Consider the following 14,906-nt stretch of genomic DNA (forward strand, 5'->3'; position numbering starts at 1 on the left):
ATGAGAATGGGGCAAAAGAAATGTGTGCATCCACAGTGGAAAGTGATGCCTCTCAATCTACTTTCAACACTCTTAAGAACTATTATTTGTCACTAGCCAAAGATACCTAGTGATACCCTCTGTGGCCTCTTTTAAAAAATTTGTGACACTTCCTCCACACCTCTAAGTGCTTTACATATGGCTAAAAGAAGTTAGCAGTGTTAGAACTAACCAAACACAGCACTTGATTGTTCCATATACATTTGTCCAGAACCTGCCCTTAAATCCAGAACCTATTTTCTTTCCAGCCCACAGAACATGGAATTGCACATATCACCAATGAGATTGGGAGAGGATTGTTGTTTAATTAATTCTTCCATTCCCATTTTCTCAAGATAATTTTGGTCACAAAATTACATTGTTCACACATTGTCTCTTGTGAATATCAGATGCTTTTAGGAATGCATGTCTGCTTTCACAACACTGGTAATCTGAATTCACACAGAATTTCTGTTTACCTATCATAGTTGGAGAAGAAACGGCATTGTGCTATGAACCTTGCCTCTTCTCCGTTTTTCAGATAACAAGAGTGGACTACTCAGCACAGAAAAACAAAAGTAGCATTAGACCTACAATGGGGGGAGGGGGCTTTTTTCCCCTAGGGAGTCAGATGAATTTCATACTGATTACATCACCTCTTTCTCTACATCGCATGAGGCTGAGTAATTAGTGCTCTGGTATACAATCCTCAAGAGCAAGTCTAGGCAGCAGCTGCTTAATTTTCTTCTCTCTTCCAATAGCCTTTCATTTATAGCAGACTTTCAGTGTTCTTTCAAACTGCTTGACATATGTAATTTGGCCTGTTAACCGTTTAACATGTTGCCACTTTTCAAATACTTAAATTGAATCAAAACGTCAACAGTCTCTCTGTAATAGTCATGTCATTTCCTGCAACTGATAAAAACGCTATCCTGTGGATGTTTTTTAAAAAAACGTGTTTGTGTTTAATACAGCTGTGAAGTTTCGAAGACCTGAGTTTGTAAAATCTGCCTCCCAGGTTCAAAGATAAAATGATTCCAGTCTCAAGAAGGTGACACATAAGGCAACTACAATGGGGAAGCAGTGAGCAAGGGAGAGAATGTGACTGACATAATTTACCAGTACCATTTTAAGGAGAGAGAGTATAAGATCGGAGAGACAATACCTTCTTTAGCAGAAAAAAGAAAACTGAGAACCCAGTGCAGGCATCTGAAGAATTACTGCTACTGCAACCCTTGTATTATTTTTCTTCTGTGAACTTCAGAGCAGCACACACAGGCTTACCGCCCCCTCCCCCTTTTATCAAATTTGGCTGAAAGATAGCAAGTAGCCCAAGGTCACCCAGTGAGCTTCATATAGCTGGGTGGGAATTTTAGCCTGAGTTCCCCATGGTCAAAGTCCAGCTATGTATCAAAGCAGTGTGATTGTGGCAGCATTTTGTCCAACAGAAACGGGGCAACTTGCCTTGGGCAAGATGAGTATTCAAAACCTCAGAAAAGGTCACAGAAATGCAGTTGGAGTGGAAATGGGTTTGTTCCCTGGAAAAAAAAAAGGGTGGATTCTGGGGCTGCTGGAGACAGGAACACTGACAGCTAGAAAAGAGGGGGTAGCATCGGCTCCAAGAAGAGAAAGGAAGAATGTTAGTGGTACAATCTATTTTACTATAATAATAGGCTAGGGAAAGGACTGCTCTTGGAAACAAGTCAAACAAACAGCATCACATATTATTTCAAATGAGGAAGACAAAGGGAAGTCCCTTTTTTATCAAAACCAGTAAGCAAAAAAAAAAAAAACACTACAAGAAAAAGAAACGACATTGGCATTTATATGGCCCCAACAATAGACCCTTAAGGTCATCTGAGAGGATATAATGCTGTTTGTACGGTTGTTCAGTACCACAGTGAGCTTTATTGCTAGTTTTCACCACCAACACCAAAAACACTTTGGCAAATAACCAAAAACATCATTGACACCCCCTCCCATCCAACAAACAACAGAAACAGCTGAATCCTCTCTATCATGAAGAGGTGATAGAGGACTTTTATATATAGATAAAAGCATCATTTTAAAAATACAAAACTTCATGTCAAATCTGAGAGCAATTTGTGGCCATAATGTACAATAAAGTGGTGTGAATGGACAAATCATGGCCAGCCCCAAAGAGCACTGAAGGTTTCTTCACTGGTTGCGTGCTTTTATCACAACTTCATTAGGAAAATAAGGTATGTTATTGTACTAAAGACAATGCATCAGAATTTACGTAGAGTATTGATACCTTAATCAGTGAGAAGTATTTTTATAAATCTAGCTGTACCAGGGACTTGACTGGTGGCAAACAGATACAAATCAAGCATGACAAACTTTCTATTCTGCTGGATTAGAATAATGAATAGCAAGTTGCTGCCATAATTAAAGATGCCTGGATGATGTGCTAATAATACTCTCTCATATATATGGCACTTTAAATTTGTTTTAAAGACTCAGTAAACTATTTGCTTTGGGGATACACTAAGAAAAAAAAATTTGTTCTAAAATATATCTATAAAAATGTACTTGATGTTTTAAACCTTTCATGGCTGACATAGGCCAAAACACAAAATCTAGAAAGCTCTAATATTAAAGGAGCTACAAGTTAAAGTGGCATATTAATATTGGATCTATCCACAGGGCTTGTGAAAATAATTACAAACTGAGCCTGCAATCCTATACATACTTATCTGGAAGTCCCATTGAACTCAATGGGCATGCTTCTGAGTGTGTGACCTGGTTCACACATAACTTTAACCCATGGGTTAATGAATTCTGGGTTCTTGTGATGTGCAAACCCAGCTATACTAACAAACCATGGCATATTAACCACAAACAACCAGAAAGAGACCCTATGGTTGTTCAGAGTTGTGAACTCTGGGTTGTGTGAACTCTGGGTTATGGGTGAACCCAGAACCATGGGCTGTTCATGAATTGTTTCACCAGGCTACAGAGATGGTGGGCAAGAATAGTAAAAACAAAACACATCAGTCACTCTACATGCCAGTATTACAGCGCTGCAAAGGGATTTAGGATACAAGGCGGGAGCAGGTAAAGGAAGGAAACAAACAACCCAGGAACTGAGAAAACAAACCATGGTTTGTTCAGTCATCTGCAAGATAATACCCTGGATAGGGCAACAAACCATAAGTTAATCATGGGTTAAATAAACCATGGATTAGCATTGTGCAAACCGGGGTGTGTGTATATGTAGGATTGCACTGTAAGGCCATGATCCAACCAGTTTCTGGGAGTAAGCCTTATTGCACTCAGTAGAAGTTTGAGTAGATGTGTACAGGATTGCACTGTAAAGCACTTGAATTTCATAGACTTCAGTGGGGGGGGGGGTTAAGCATGCGCTTAACCTTCCAATTGAAATTTGTGACACTCAAAAGGATTCAACATTAGCTGAATTTCTAATAGATCTCAGACTCTGTAAAAGTTAGTGGTAAATAGGACTACTTCAAACTATGATATAAAAATAAATCCATCTTCACAGGAATGACATTTGCATCATTAGCTCTTGCCTCAGGTGGTGAACCTGTATCCAAGCACACAGTGAAATCAATAGTCTCTATGGAAGATGAAATCAGATTACGCATTTCCAGGGCCTAGGATTGCAATCCAAAGGTATATACATTATCTTCAGCATAGGAAAAACCCCATGCTCTTTTTGCCTGTGTGCCAGAAATGCAGTGCTAGCATTTAAAAATCTTAAAGACTTTTCAGCCTTAAAAATCATGCATGCCTAGCAACCTGGAATTTTAAATAAGTTTCCAGTCCTGCTTGTGATTTTTCTTCTGTAGATTTAATTACATCAGTTGGCAAGGCAATAGGCTTCAACATAAAACCTGTAAGAAATAGCAAGTTACACAAAAGCATTAATATTAAATAGGCCTATTTGGATATATTTTAGAAGAGATTAGTGGTACTATTGGCTACTGCCTTAGTCTATACTGCATTCAAGTTATTCAATTTCAGCTCAGCATCTCCAGCAGAGATCAAAGCCAAATATCTCTTTATATGATCATGGCATTCTGTAGTAACATTATTTCTAGCCCTTTTGAAACAAAACCAATAGGCTGGGATTCATGATGTCAACAAAGCCCAAGGGTATTTGCTCACTCTAAAAAGTTTGTTTACTTTTTGGCTCATCCTGTGTTGGTTTATGTGTACTGAAAACATTTCCCTTTCAACGGGTGAGAATACAGTCTGTATGGAAGCAAAGAATACATGCTGCAGCATTCAGTGCCTGTAGATTTTGGTTAGTAGAGCAGCAATAAACCATCTGTAAAATATCCAGAATAAGAAATAACAAGACATAGCAGTAAAAATAAAGCAGAGAATAATAACACCAGGGGCAGGCAGAAAGTAGCTTGGGCTCTACAGATAGATCTCTGGGTTACTTGCAATAGATCATCACAAGTTTCTGACTCCCAGTGAAAACAAAAGGCCTTTTTCCCCTCCTAAATTAGGGAAGCTTGGAGGAAAACAGGTGTAGATGTGTATGGGAGAGGATTTATGTGGCAGCTCCAGCTCTGGAACCGAAAACAAATTCAAGGGGCACCTTGCTCTATGTTCACCTTCATGAGCCACTTTTTTGCACCTGGCTCTAGTTGGTGGACCTTGAGGTTCTACTGAAAAACAAAGAACCCACAAGCCTATAATGTCTGCCCACCCATATCTGCTCTATCTAAAGCATGGATACATAAGGTATCCAGGCTGTGACCAGCCCTCCCTAGCTTCAGTATATGTGCCTGAGTACAGTGGCCTTATCTAAGGTCATCTAATGAGCTCATGGGTGAGGCCAGATTTGAGCCTGGGAATTTCCAGCTCACACTCTCTTAGTCACTACAATACACAAGCTCTCAGTATTACATTAATTCCCTCAACAAGCTTGAATCCAAATATTGTAGCTTGGTTGACTTGTGAATCAACGTAATTAATACAATGTAAGGTCCAGAATTCAAGCTTCTGTCAAAAAACAGAACTATGGGACTAATAAACTACACCAGTAGTGGTTTGGGAATTACCTCAATTTAAAAGCTAAACATTAGGTTATGACCAATATCGGTCAATATTTATCTTGAGTATTCCACTAAATGCATGAAACAAAAGTTAAGCGTTAACACTGCACCCTCATGTGTTTAGCAATTACTGTGCATTATTTTGAACATACCTCAGCTAGTGAGTCTATGAACTACTCTTTATCTTTCAAGAACTAGGATTATATTTCAGCTAATTGAACTGTATGTACGTAAGGACTTGCAGACGTAACGCCTCAGATATTTACAGTGCAATCCAATGCAATTATTCAGAAGTTAAATTCCAGTGTTTTTGATGGGACTTGCTGCCTAGCAAATGTATTTATGATTGCTGCTGTAGGCTGAAATCTTGTGAACCTTTACTTAGGAATAAACCTCACTGAACACAGTAGGACTTACTTCTGAGTAAACATGCACAGAATTGTTCTGTTGAATTGCATTCCATGAAATTCCTATTACGGCAATATACGGGCTGTAAGCTAATTAGTTTAACAGAACTACCTATGTACGTTTGGAAATGCTGTTTGCATCTAGGGCCTGTCACACATTGTTGCAAGAGAGAAGGCCACAGGATGAGAAAGGACTGGTTGATTTATTAAGTGGCACAACTGATTTTCCACACCGTTCTTAGAAACGTGACTTAAGCGAGACAAGTGTCCTGAGACCAACACAGAACAGAACAAAGTGCTTTGAAGAACAAGCCATCAGCGTGGTGGCGACAGGCTAGAGTCCGGCTTACTTTGTTAAGCAAAAGGCACAAAACTGTGGGGGGGGGGGGTGAGACCTCCGCAGTCCCAGGAAGCGCTCGGCCTATTTGCAGAGCCCCTCGAGTCTCTCCAGTGCGCTCTTCATGTCCCGGATGCGCCTGGCCAGGGCAGACACGGGCTGCATCTCCCTGTCTAGTTCCTCGCAGCGCGCCATCAGCGTGTACATGGAGCGGATGCTCGCGTCCACGGTCTCCCCCAGGCTCTCCACGCCGTCCCGATAGGTCTGGATGCAGCCCACGCTGAGGGCCGTCAGGGCCTGCAGGGCGCCATGCACGCTCCGCAGCAGCTCATCCACCTGCGCCGCCACCTGGACAGCCACGGCCGCCAAGTCCTGCAGAGCTTTGGAGTCAACGGCGGGGATCACGCAGCCGGAGGAGGTCGAGGCGCTGAGCCGGATCTGATGTTCGAAGTTGCTCGCCACGAAGTGGGTGAGGCGCCCGTCCCAGCGCACGGTGCCCTCGGGCTCCAGAGTGCCAGGCTCCTCCTGCAAGAAGCTAGCGGCGTCCGAGCCCTGCGGAGCAACCACTACCGCCGCTTCCTCCTCCGCCATAGTTGACCCTACAAGGAACTTCCAAGGACCGTTCGGGCTTTGCTGTCTCAGCTCCCCCCACACCCCCCTTTCCGCTCTTTACGGTCTTTCCTGATTAGGCGACACACAAACAATGGAGGTGGGGCAAATGTTACGTGTCTTTTCTGATTGGAGGCTGCTGCCTAACAGCGCAATCTTATTCTTGTTTACTCAGAAGTAAATCCAACTATATTTGATGGAGTTTACTCCCAAGCCAACGTGCTTAGGAATACAGCCTACGAAACCCGGCACAGGGTCTGCTTCTCTCTGCCCCCTCGCCACTTTCTCACTTCGCTAACGAAGAAGTTAAGAGGACGGACTCATCTGGGAAAGAGGGCGGGCCTCCGCAGTGTTTGTGTCTCTCTTGATTGGGAAGTGACGGCCCATCAAGGGCCACGGTCTGAGCTGATTGAACAACGGCGAGGAGAGGCGGGCCTCCCATGCAGCCTTTTTGTTCCGATTGGCGGCCACCCGGAAGGGGGAGCGGCCTTCTCGAGTAACAACAGTGGGGCGTTGTGGCGAATTCTCCTCACTCCCCCGCCATGTTCTCCTAGCAGCGGATCTGCTCGCCTAACCAGCGCAGCCCAAGCTGACGCTCCGCAGTCACATCCCTGCATTCCGACTGCTTTTCTTTGTCCACCAACCCCACTATTTTTCACCACCCTCGCGCTATTACGCGAATCCTAATCCACCATGGTGACTACCACAGCGCCTTCACCCTTTCTAGCCCGGATCTCGGCCGGTACCGAGGATCCCCGGCGGTTTCCCACGTCCCTTTTTCAACGCCTCATGCGGGCCGACTACAGCGGCGAAAGCCACCAGCCGGGCTGCTGCCCGGTGGGACCAGGTGGCAGTGCACGGCCAGCGCTGAAGAGAGTGAGGCGACGGAGAGGGAAAATTCGGTCCGCTCCCTCTGGCCTCTTACAAAGCCGTTACCAGCAGTACCAGCAACACCGCGCCGGCTTGGGGCGAAGGAACACCGCGCAGGGGACGCACAACCCCTACGAAGTTCCCGCCGCCTCGTCAGAGCCTGGGCTAGAAACAGTCCCGACGGAGGAAGCTCCGGCAGCTTCGCCAAGAACAGCCCCCGTCAGCATCAGTAAACCCCTCAGGAAAGAGGTAAGGAACGGGGTGAAGACGGGGGGGGGCGCTAACGGAGTGAAGGGACAAGCCGTTGTTTCTCCAAGCTCGAGGGGGGCGGCGCTGAAGGGACGGGCTGCGCCGGTCCCATCTGACAGTTGGGAAGGGGAAGGAAGTTTCCGTTACGTCTGTCGTCTTTCCTGAGCGAGGGCGAAGTGAGATTGCACGGCCGCTGATAGGTTAAAAGAATCCGCCAATGAGCTTGTTAGCTGCGCCCAGCAACAGCCCGATTTAGCCCGGGGGGGGCAGGGACGTGACGGCGCCGCCGTGCCCAATGGAGGAAAGGGGAGGGGGCGTGGAGGGGCTCGCTCTGGTCGCGTCGGAGATGCGGTGGCCTTTGGCTCCCCTGCGCCCTGTACTCGGAGGGGAAGAAGCGAGGGAGGGCCGCCTTCGTCGGGAAGCCCTCGCTGTGGCTGCGCAGTCATTCTGGGCAGGGCCACCTATGCTGACGTTGTTGAACTCGGGTTGCCTCAAAGCCCTTCCTCCCGTGGCCAAGATATGAAAGGGCCATTTGGTTCCCTCGTTCGTACCTTTAGAGGCTCCCTGACTGGAGTAGTTCGGCCTCTGGCGGGAGAACTTCAAGGGCGCAGTCCGATGCGGGTTTAGAATGCACAGCCCACGAGAAGAGAAATCCAACAGTGCAGTCTCTGCGTGCTTACTTGGAAGTAGGGCCCAGCGATTTCACTTGCACTGCCTACGTTGTATGTGTGCGCAGGATGGCAGCTTAAATGCATGTGGTTCGAGCTGAGTTCTGTTCATCTCTCAGGAACCTGCTGCTGGGCTTTTTAGTAAATGAAGCTTGATGGCTGAATTAGATGCAGCAACAGCCCAACCCAGTATAAGACGGCCCCGTGTTTCTGCCTAAGTGATCCTCCTGAAGATGAATAGGTAGCAGCCCTGTACATATCTACTTGGAAGTAAACCCCATTGAAATCACTGAGACTTACTTCTGAATAAGCATACTAGGCATACGTTGCTAGTGCCCTCTGTGAAGTATGCTGCTTAGTTTTTGTTAGATTTTTGCATTTTGCTTTCTAGACAAATACTGTGTCACAAAAAGCTTACACTAATCAAAAGTGAGATGGCAGCCCCACCTTCAGGCTTAGAAATTAAAAAGATAAGGCAAGACAAACCAGGGAAAGGGGAGTGAAGGGAGACAGTAGAGGAGGGAGATCAGGTTTGATGATGCCAAAATTAAATGGTGAGCTGTAAACAGGCATTTATATCCAGTTGTGGCCAGGCACATTTTCCCTTGCTGTTCTCATTTACTTGGATAGAAGTTGTGCAATTCCCAGGTCCTTGGGCCATTTCAGAGGCCATTTCTGCTGTCCTAGGGCAACTGGTAGTTTGGAGTTCTTTCAGGGAGGTAGGGGAGAAGCAAGCTCCCTGCAACTGTTCCTTCTCTGGCTGATGGATGGGCCAGGCTGGTCTTCCCTTGCTGTGATGTCCTTTCTGGGATAGAGGGGGTACCAGTCCCAGTGGACTGAGGTTACAGCACTAACAAAAAGTCACTTCAGAATGTTCTATTCAATTAAATTAGGACTGATTTCCAAGTAAACTTGTTTGGGCTTGAGGTATGAACTTTTTAAAGAGATACTTGCTGAGCTTCAGAGAAAGAGGTGATCAGAAGTTAGGAGCAACTTATTCTGGCTAAGCTCATTTTGCTGATTCAGCTTATCCCAATTCTCCCACACTAGAAGCCAGAGCAAGCCATGGGAAATAAAATTAGTTGGGCATGTGTTGGCTATGTCTAGTTCATGCCAATTCTTATGTAAAAATAGGTGTGCTGCAAACAGAGAATACCGCTTTATGTGACCTGACAAGATGTAAATTGACAGATTTCACCCTTTGAAAATGTTTTGAAAGTGTTTAGGAGTTTTGTTGTATCTGTAGCCTTCTACACAAGTTGGCTGTAGACATGACAAAGTCATTTAACACAATGTCCAGGTTCAGATGACATGCCACAGCTCATTGTGGGTTATTTAACCTATGACTAGCCATAGTGCCCGTAGGCACCATATTGCATATGCAAACCCCACTTAGGGGTTATGTTGTGCAAACCCAGCTAGCATGGCTTATGTAAGGGTTAAACAACCCTCACATAACCCTAAAACAAACCAGGGGTTATGCGAGGGTTGTTTAACCCTCGCATAACCCATGCTTGTTGGCTTTGCATGACACAGCAACCCCTGAGCAGGGGTTGCATATCCAAAATGGTGGCCACTTGTGCTGCAGCCTCACTGTTGGCTAAATAACTCACAGTGGGCTGTCATGTCATGAAAAAGGTCCCAGTAAAGAGTGAGAGTGAATGTGAGAGACAACTAACTTTGATACAATAGATACGACCATAGCTAAATGTTTATGATATCTTTTATCTTTGCAGTTGCTCAGAAACAGGATTGGAAAGTCTGAGAAGGTTATCATTCCTTACAATCAACCTATTCATGGTATACATCTGTGTGACCAATCAAAGACTAACAGACAGAGAAGTAAATGTAATCTACCACTGAACAAATTTCCGCCTACAAAAAAGAGTGAAAACAACTTCTGGCATGAATCGGAGTCGCCTGAGCTTATTAAAAAGCAGGAGAAAAAGCCTCTGAAAAATACAGAAAATGTGAAATCAAAGAAACCCATCTTTCTGACTGAAGCCAACCAAAAAGAAAACTATGCTGGGGCAAAATTTAGTGATCCTCCTTCACCCAGTGTCCTTCCAAAGCCTCCCAGTCATTGGGTAGGAAGCACTGTTGAATATTCTGACCAAAACAGGGAGATGATGGCAGTCCATCTAAAAACTCTCTTAAAAGTTCAAGCATAGCTTATGGATATTTACGTTGAACATGCTAGGAATTTAAAACCTGCCGTGTTGCAACATGATCTGCAAAAGACTGTCAAGTCTTAAAATCACAAACTTGTACTCTATTTTTTATGGTTGTGTAAATAGTGTATATCATGTAATGTGTATATTCATATTTTGAGGTACATTTTAGTTTTGTTATGAAAGGATGTATTTTACACTGCCCATGTGGTAGATGGTTTTTGTATATAATAATGGACACCTAATGTGTGCTTAACACATTGAAAGACCTGACAGTGTTTGCACAAGGTACTGAGACTTTGAAAGAAGAAAAGCTCTCATCTCAAGGTTCTAATGGAAATGTGAAAACGTTACTAATGCACTACTGAAATGTTTTGCAATCTGTGGCACAATACATCATTGAATAAGAAGCTTTTATACAATGAATTTCTTTGAAACAGTATATGGAGTTAAAATAATTTCTCCTTGCAAAGATGAATTTGGAATTGATTTACGAAGCCCAAAATGTAGCACTGCTGATTCTCTAACAAAGAGTAGCTGAGCTATCTTCCAGAGATAATTGGTTATTTTAAAAAAGAGTTTAAATAAAACAATTTGGCCTCCCCTTACTTGGTTGGCATTCTTTGTGAGTTGTTCTGTCTGAATGCATCGTGATGCAGCAGCCAGAGTATTGGATATCCCTGTGTTTTGTCAATGTTGTGACTTCCACCTTTTAAATACTACAAATTACACACTTCCATTACACCTTACTGGCATTTATGTACTAATTAGCTGCAGCACAATCCTATACATGTCTACCTTTTGAGTTCAGTGGAGCATACTCCTTGGTAACTGCATATAGGATTGCAGCCTTAAGTCTATTTTAAACATTGAGTGCTCTGTAGTCCTCTCCATGGTACTCTCAGTGGCCTTGTAAGGTGTTTTGTGCAATTGCAGAAAAGAAGTAGGCTCTCCACACCCATTTGCCTCAAGGGAATTCCATATGTGGAAGCAGCATTGGTGCCCGCATTCCATTACTGGATGTTGAAGCATGCATACAAATGGGATACAAGTGCACATCATAATGTGGATATGTAGTCAGATGAAACACACCCACTATGGCCCTTGTACATCTTGCATTGTGGGGATGGGCTTGTTAATTTCCATCAACCTTCCCATCTACTATCTTGGGCTGCACATACATAGCTGCTTGTTGCTATGGCTGGAGCTGGGCTATTGTGACTTGCCTGAGGCCCCCTATTGGGAGCAAGGACTGAAGAAGCATGAGACACGCACCAATGGTCTTGAACGAAACTCCCCAAATTGGAGACAGAGTGGAAAATACGTTGCGGTTCCTTTCAGTTTTACAGAGAACATAAGTAGAGAAATGTAAAGCTATGAAATACAATCAAACTTGAAATAAATCTTCTGGGGTGTTAATTGCTCAGATTCCAATTTGCTAATTCTGTATAAGCACATGGTAAAAAGAGTAGTTAGGCAAAAGACAAAATTGTGCTCTCCATGAACCTGAAATAGCCTGCCATTAATTTTAATAGGATGTAGAATTGGGTACAGATGGGGAGAGAACTTGATGGTCACATTCTGGGTGACATAAACAGTGTTTTTTGTCAAATATGTGCAAAGAGAAAACCTTTTTTGATAACTCGGGTAAAAGTTACCCTATTTTGCTGGAACAACTGTTTTGTTTTCAATGTTTTGCCTTTTTTGGGTCAGAAGTTCCAGAACAATTATTAATATGTAACATCCAAAACAAGCTCACCAAAATATTAGATGCAAAATTTTGTAGACATAGCCTAAATACCCTCAATGATGGGGGGGGGGGGTGGAAAATTCTGAATTAGAAAATTTTCCGATGCAAATTACATCTATTTGCATAGGAAAAATTTCAGTATGCGTTGGAAAATGTTCTGATGCCCTAGAGCAGGGGCAGGAAACTGCAACTCCCATCATTCCTCACCTTTCGCTATCCTGGCTAGAGCTGATGGGAGCTGTAAGCTAAAACATCTGGAGGGTCACAAGTAGCCCACCTTTGCCCTAGAGAAATCTAATTTATTATGTTCACTACAGTTGCATTTAATAATCAACTAAGCTTAAAAAAAAAAATGCCCTATGTTAATTTTTTGTCCCAATATGCCACAACTATTTGACCTGAAATACCTGACAAAAAAAATTAAAGCACACTTCGAGAGCAATAGGTCCCTGGGAGAACGAGGGGAGGGGATCTCTATTGATCATAGTTTATAAGAGCTGTAGCGAACAATTTTCTGTGTGCTATTCACAATAGGGAGCAGATCACACTGCTTAGTTTGTCTCCAGTATTCCTGCCAAACATTAGATGCTCTCACACACTGGAGACCTTTTGCACCGCTGAGGCCTTGTGTTTCCACAATCAGCTGGAAGAATTTAAATGGTGGTTCCATGCAGCACCAAATATAGCCCTATTTCCCTTAATAAAAATCTTGCAGTGCTGGGTAAGATTCTACTATATGTTTACTTAGAAGTCCTATTCAGCAAAGGTCCCACTTCAACTTGCAACTATGCCATCATTAACAACTTTCTCCTTACCCCTTTCTTTCAGTTGTTTCCTGTTCAACTGCCAATACCCACAGCATTCCTGAATGGTCCTGGGAGCAGGGGTCTTTAGTTTTTATCTTTGCAGTCAAAACCGTCCTTTTTTAGTAGCACAATTTCACTTCTTTTTTTCTTCTTTTTTTTAAGGGCGGGAGGGGAAGCAAGGAGGAAGCTACTAATTAAAAAGACAGTAGTCCTGAGAAGTCCCGTGTGGTAAAAGTCCAAAACTGGACTTGGAGGTCCATGCCCAGCAGCCCTCCAATTAAGTACTGGACACACAATCAAGATCCAACTCGAGTTTATTCATGAACAATGAAGGCAGCTCTGTCAGCCCAGAGGCAGCCCAGATCAACACTCACCAGTTACATTTATAATCATAGTGTGGCTAAATAAGTGACATCAGCCAAGCCTAGTGCACATGTCTGCTCGTTATCAACTAAACTTTTACTGAACACCACCACCCCCGTTCCTCCCTGAGAGTCCTGCAACTTCAGATTTATGACCCAGTTATTTTGGAAGCACGATGATTCATAGGTGTGGGGTGAGTTGCTGTGCCAACAAGACAACCTATCTCTACTGTCCTAGCAGTATCTCCTTCAGTAAGGAAGAAACAGAGACAACAGTTTTAGGCCTTTAAGGAATCTCCCACATAGGCCCGAAGAAGCCGAGACGACATGGCTTTGCCTTAGTTATTTTCCACATTCCCTCAATTGATCCAATAGGAGCTGAATTCTTCATATTGGATCACCTAGAGAGTGCCGTCAGCCCACTGCTTCAGCAGTTCTTTCCAATTTTCTACCTCTTCCTGAGGCAAGCCTTGATACGTAGCAAGAAATTGCTGGCTAACTTGTCTTTTTTTATACAAGACGTAAAGCATGCAAAGATACAGGATAAGAACAATACCACAAATAGAATACCCAACACAATGAGAAAGCCTTGCCTCAACCAGGCGAGGTTGGGAGCCATCCGGTTACCCAGTCTACAAGATTCCATCCTTTCCAGGCTTGTACAGGTACATGCGCTACTTCCCTAATGTCTGCTGCTAATTGTTTTACAATTTTCTCATTGTCATCGATCTTTAGACAACAGTCAGACCAATTAAATTTTCCACACAGGCCACCTTCAGCTGCCAGCAGATAGTCTAAACCACTCTGTTCTTGATGATGGTTTCTCACATTTAAGTCATCTGAGTAGCAACCAGGCCCAAGGCATCTGCAGTATGATTGGCAAATACTTCACCTACTGCTTGCAGCCTGATGAGTCTACTGGTGAGATATGTCAAATCTCGTACTACTATATTGGGTTCAAACACAGCTGTACTTATCCCAAAACGGTCCATCTTTACGGGTACTATTAAAACAGAATGTTTTCAATGTAGGAATGACAGACCACCATGTGTGAGCATATGGAAACGCCAAATCCTTCCAAGTGCTGTTATCTGACTTAAAAAGAACCAGGGGGCTTGCCAAGTTAGCTGCACTCAAAGGTTTGGCCTCCTAGGGCATTGGAACCGAGATAGCCTTAGAGGCCACTAAACAGATCTAACAGTCTGAAAGTGCAAAGGTTTGTTGGATGCTCTGAGTTATAACCAGAACGCTACTTGGGGAAGGATCAATCTGTAATACTGGCTCACGAGGACCACCTATACAAGAAGATAGAAGGCAGATTAAAACAACACGTCCAAACATTCTGCCAGTGCAAGCTCTTCTCCAGCATGCACGCTGTAACACTTAACCCTGATAGCAACCCAAATCCAACTATTGCCCAGTATCACCACATAGGATCAATTTTTATTACTTTCTTTTGATTTTAAATTTTAAAGGTTGATCCTGCTGGTTATAATGTTCAATCACCCACTGAGGTTGTGGGTGGACCCTCAGATAGTCTGGCAGAGCTGACCAAGCTCTGTCAGACGGTGGGGCGTGTGCCTCTTCCCAGTGGTTCACTGCATG

General features: G+C 43.8%; 2 protein-coding genes across 2 annotated transcripts; one reads left to right on the top strand and one right to left on the bottom strand.

Moving 5' to 3' along the window:
- Positions 1–5,900: 5,900 nt before the first annotated feature.
- Positions 5,901–7,896, bottom strand: LOC146359327 (BLOC-1-related complex subunit 6-like). Its single transcript, XM_084827123.1, has one exon. It carries the CDS (start codon positions 6,405–6,407, stop codon positions 5,901–5,903), a length of 507 nt encoding a protein of 168 aa, XP_084683249.1. The 5' UTR covers positions 6,408–7,896.
- PNRC1 (proline rich nuclear receptor coactivator 1) lies at positions 6,957–12,505 on the top strand. The gene is made up of 2 exons (XM_084827122.1): positions 6,957–7,544; positions 9,949–12,505. The coding sequence occupies exons 1-2, from the start codon at positions 7,119–7,121 to the stop codon at positions 10,381–10,383; spliced, it is 861 nt and encodes a 286-aa protein (XP_084683248.1). The 5' UTR covers positions 6,957–7,118; the 3' UTR covers positions 10,384–12,505.
- Positions 12,506–14,906: the final 2,401 nt, after the last annotated feature.

Source organism: Heloderma suspectum, chromosome 1 (assembly GCF_057233095.1).
Source record: "Heloderma suspectum isolate Gila_16-S chromosome 1, 16-S_ref, whole genome shotgun sequence".
NCBI classification, from domain to species: domain Eukaryota; kingdom Metazoa; phylum Chordata; class Lepidosauria; order Squamata; family Helodermatidae; genus Heloderma; species Heloderma suspectum.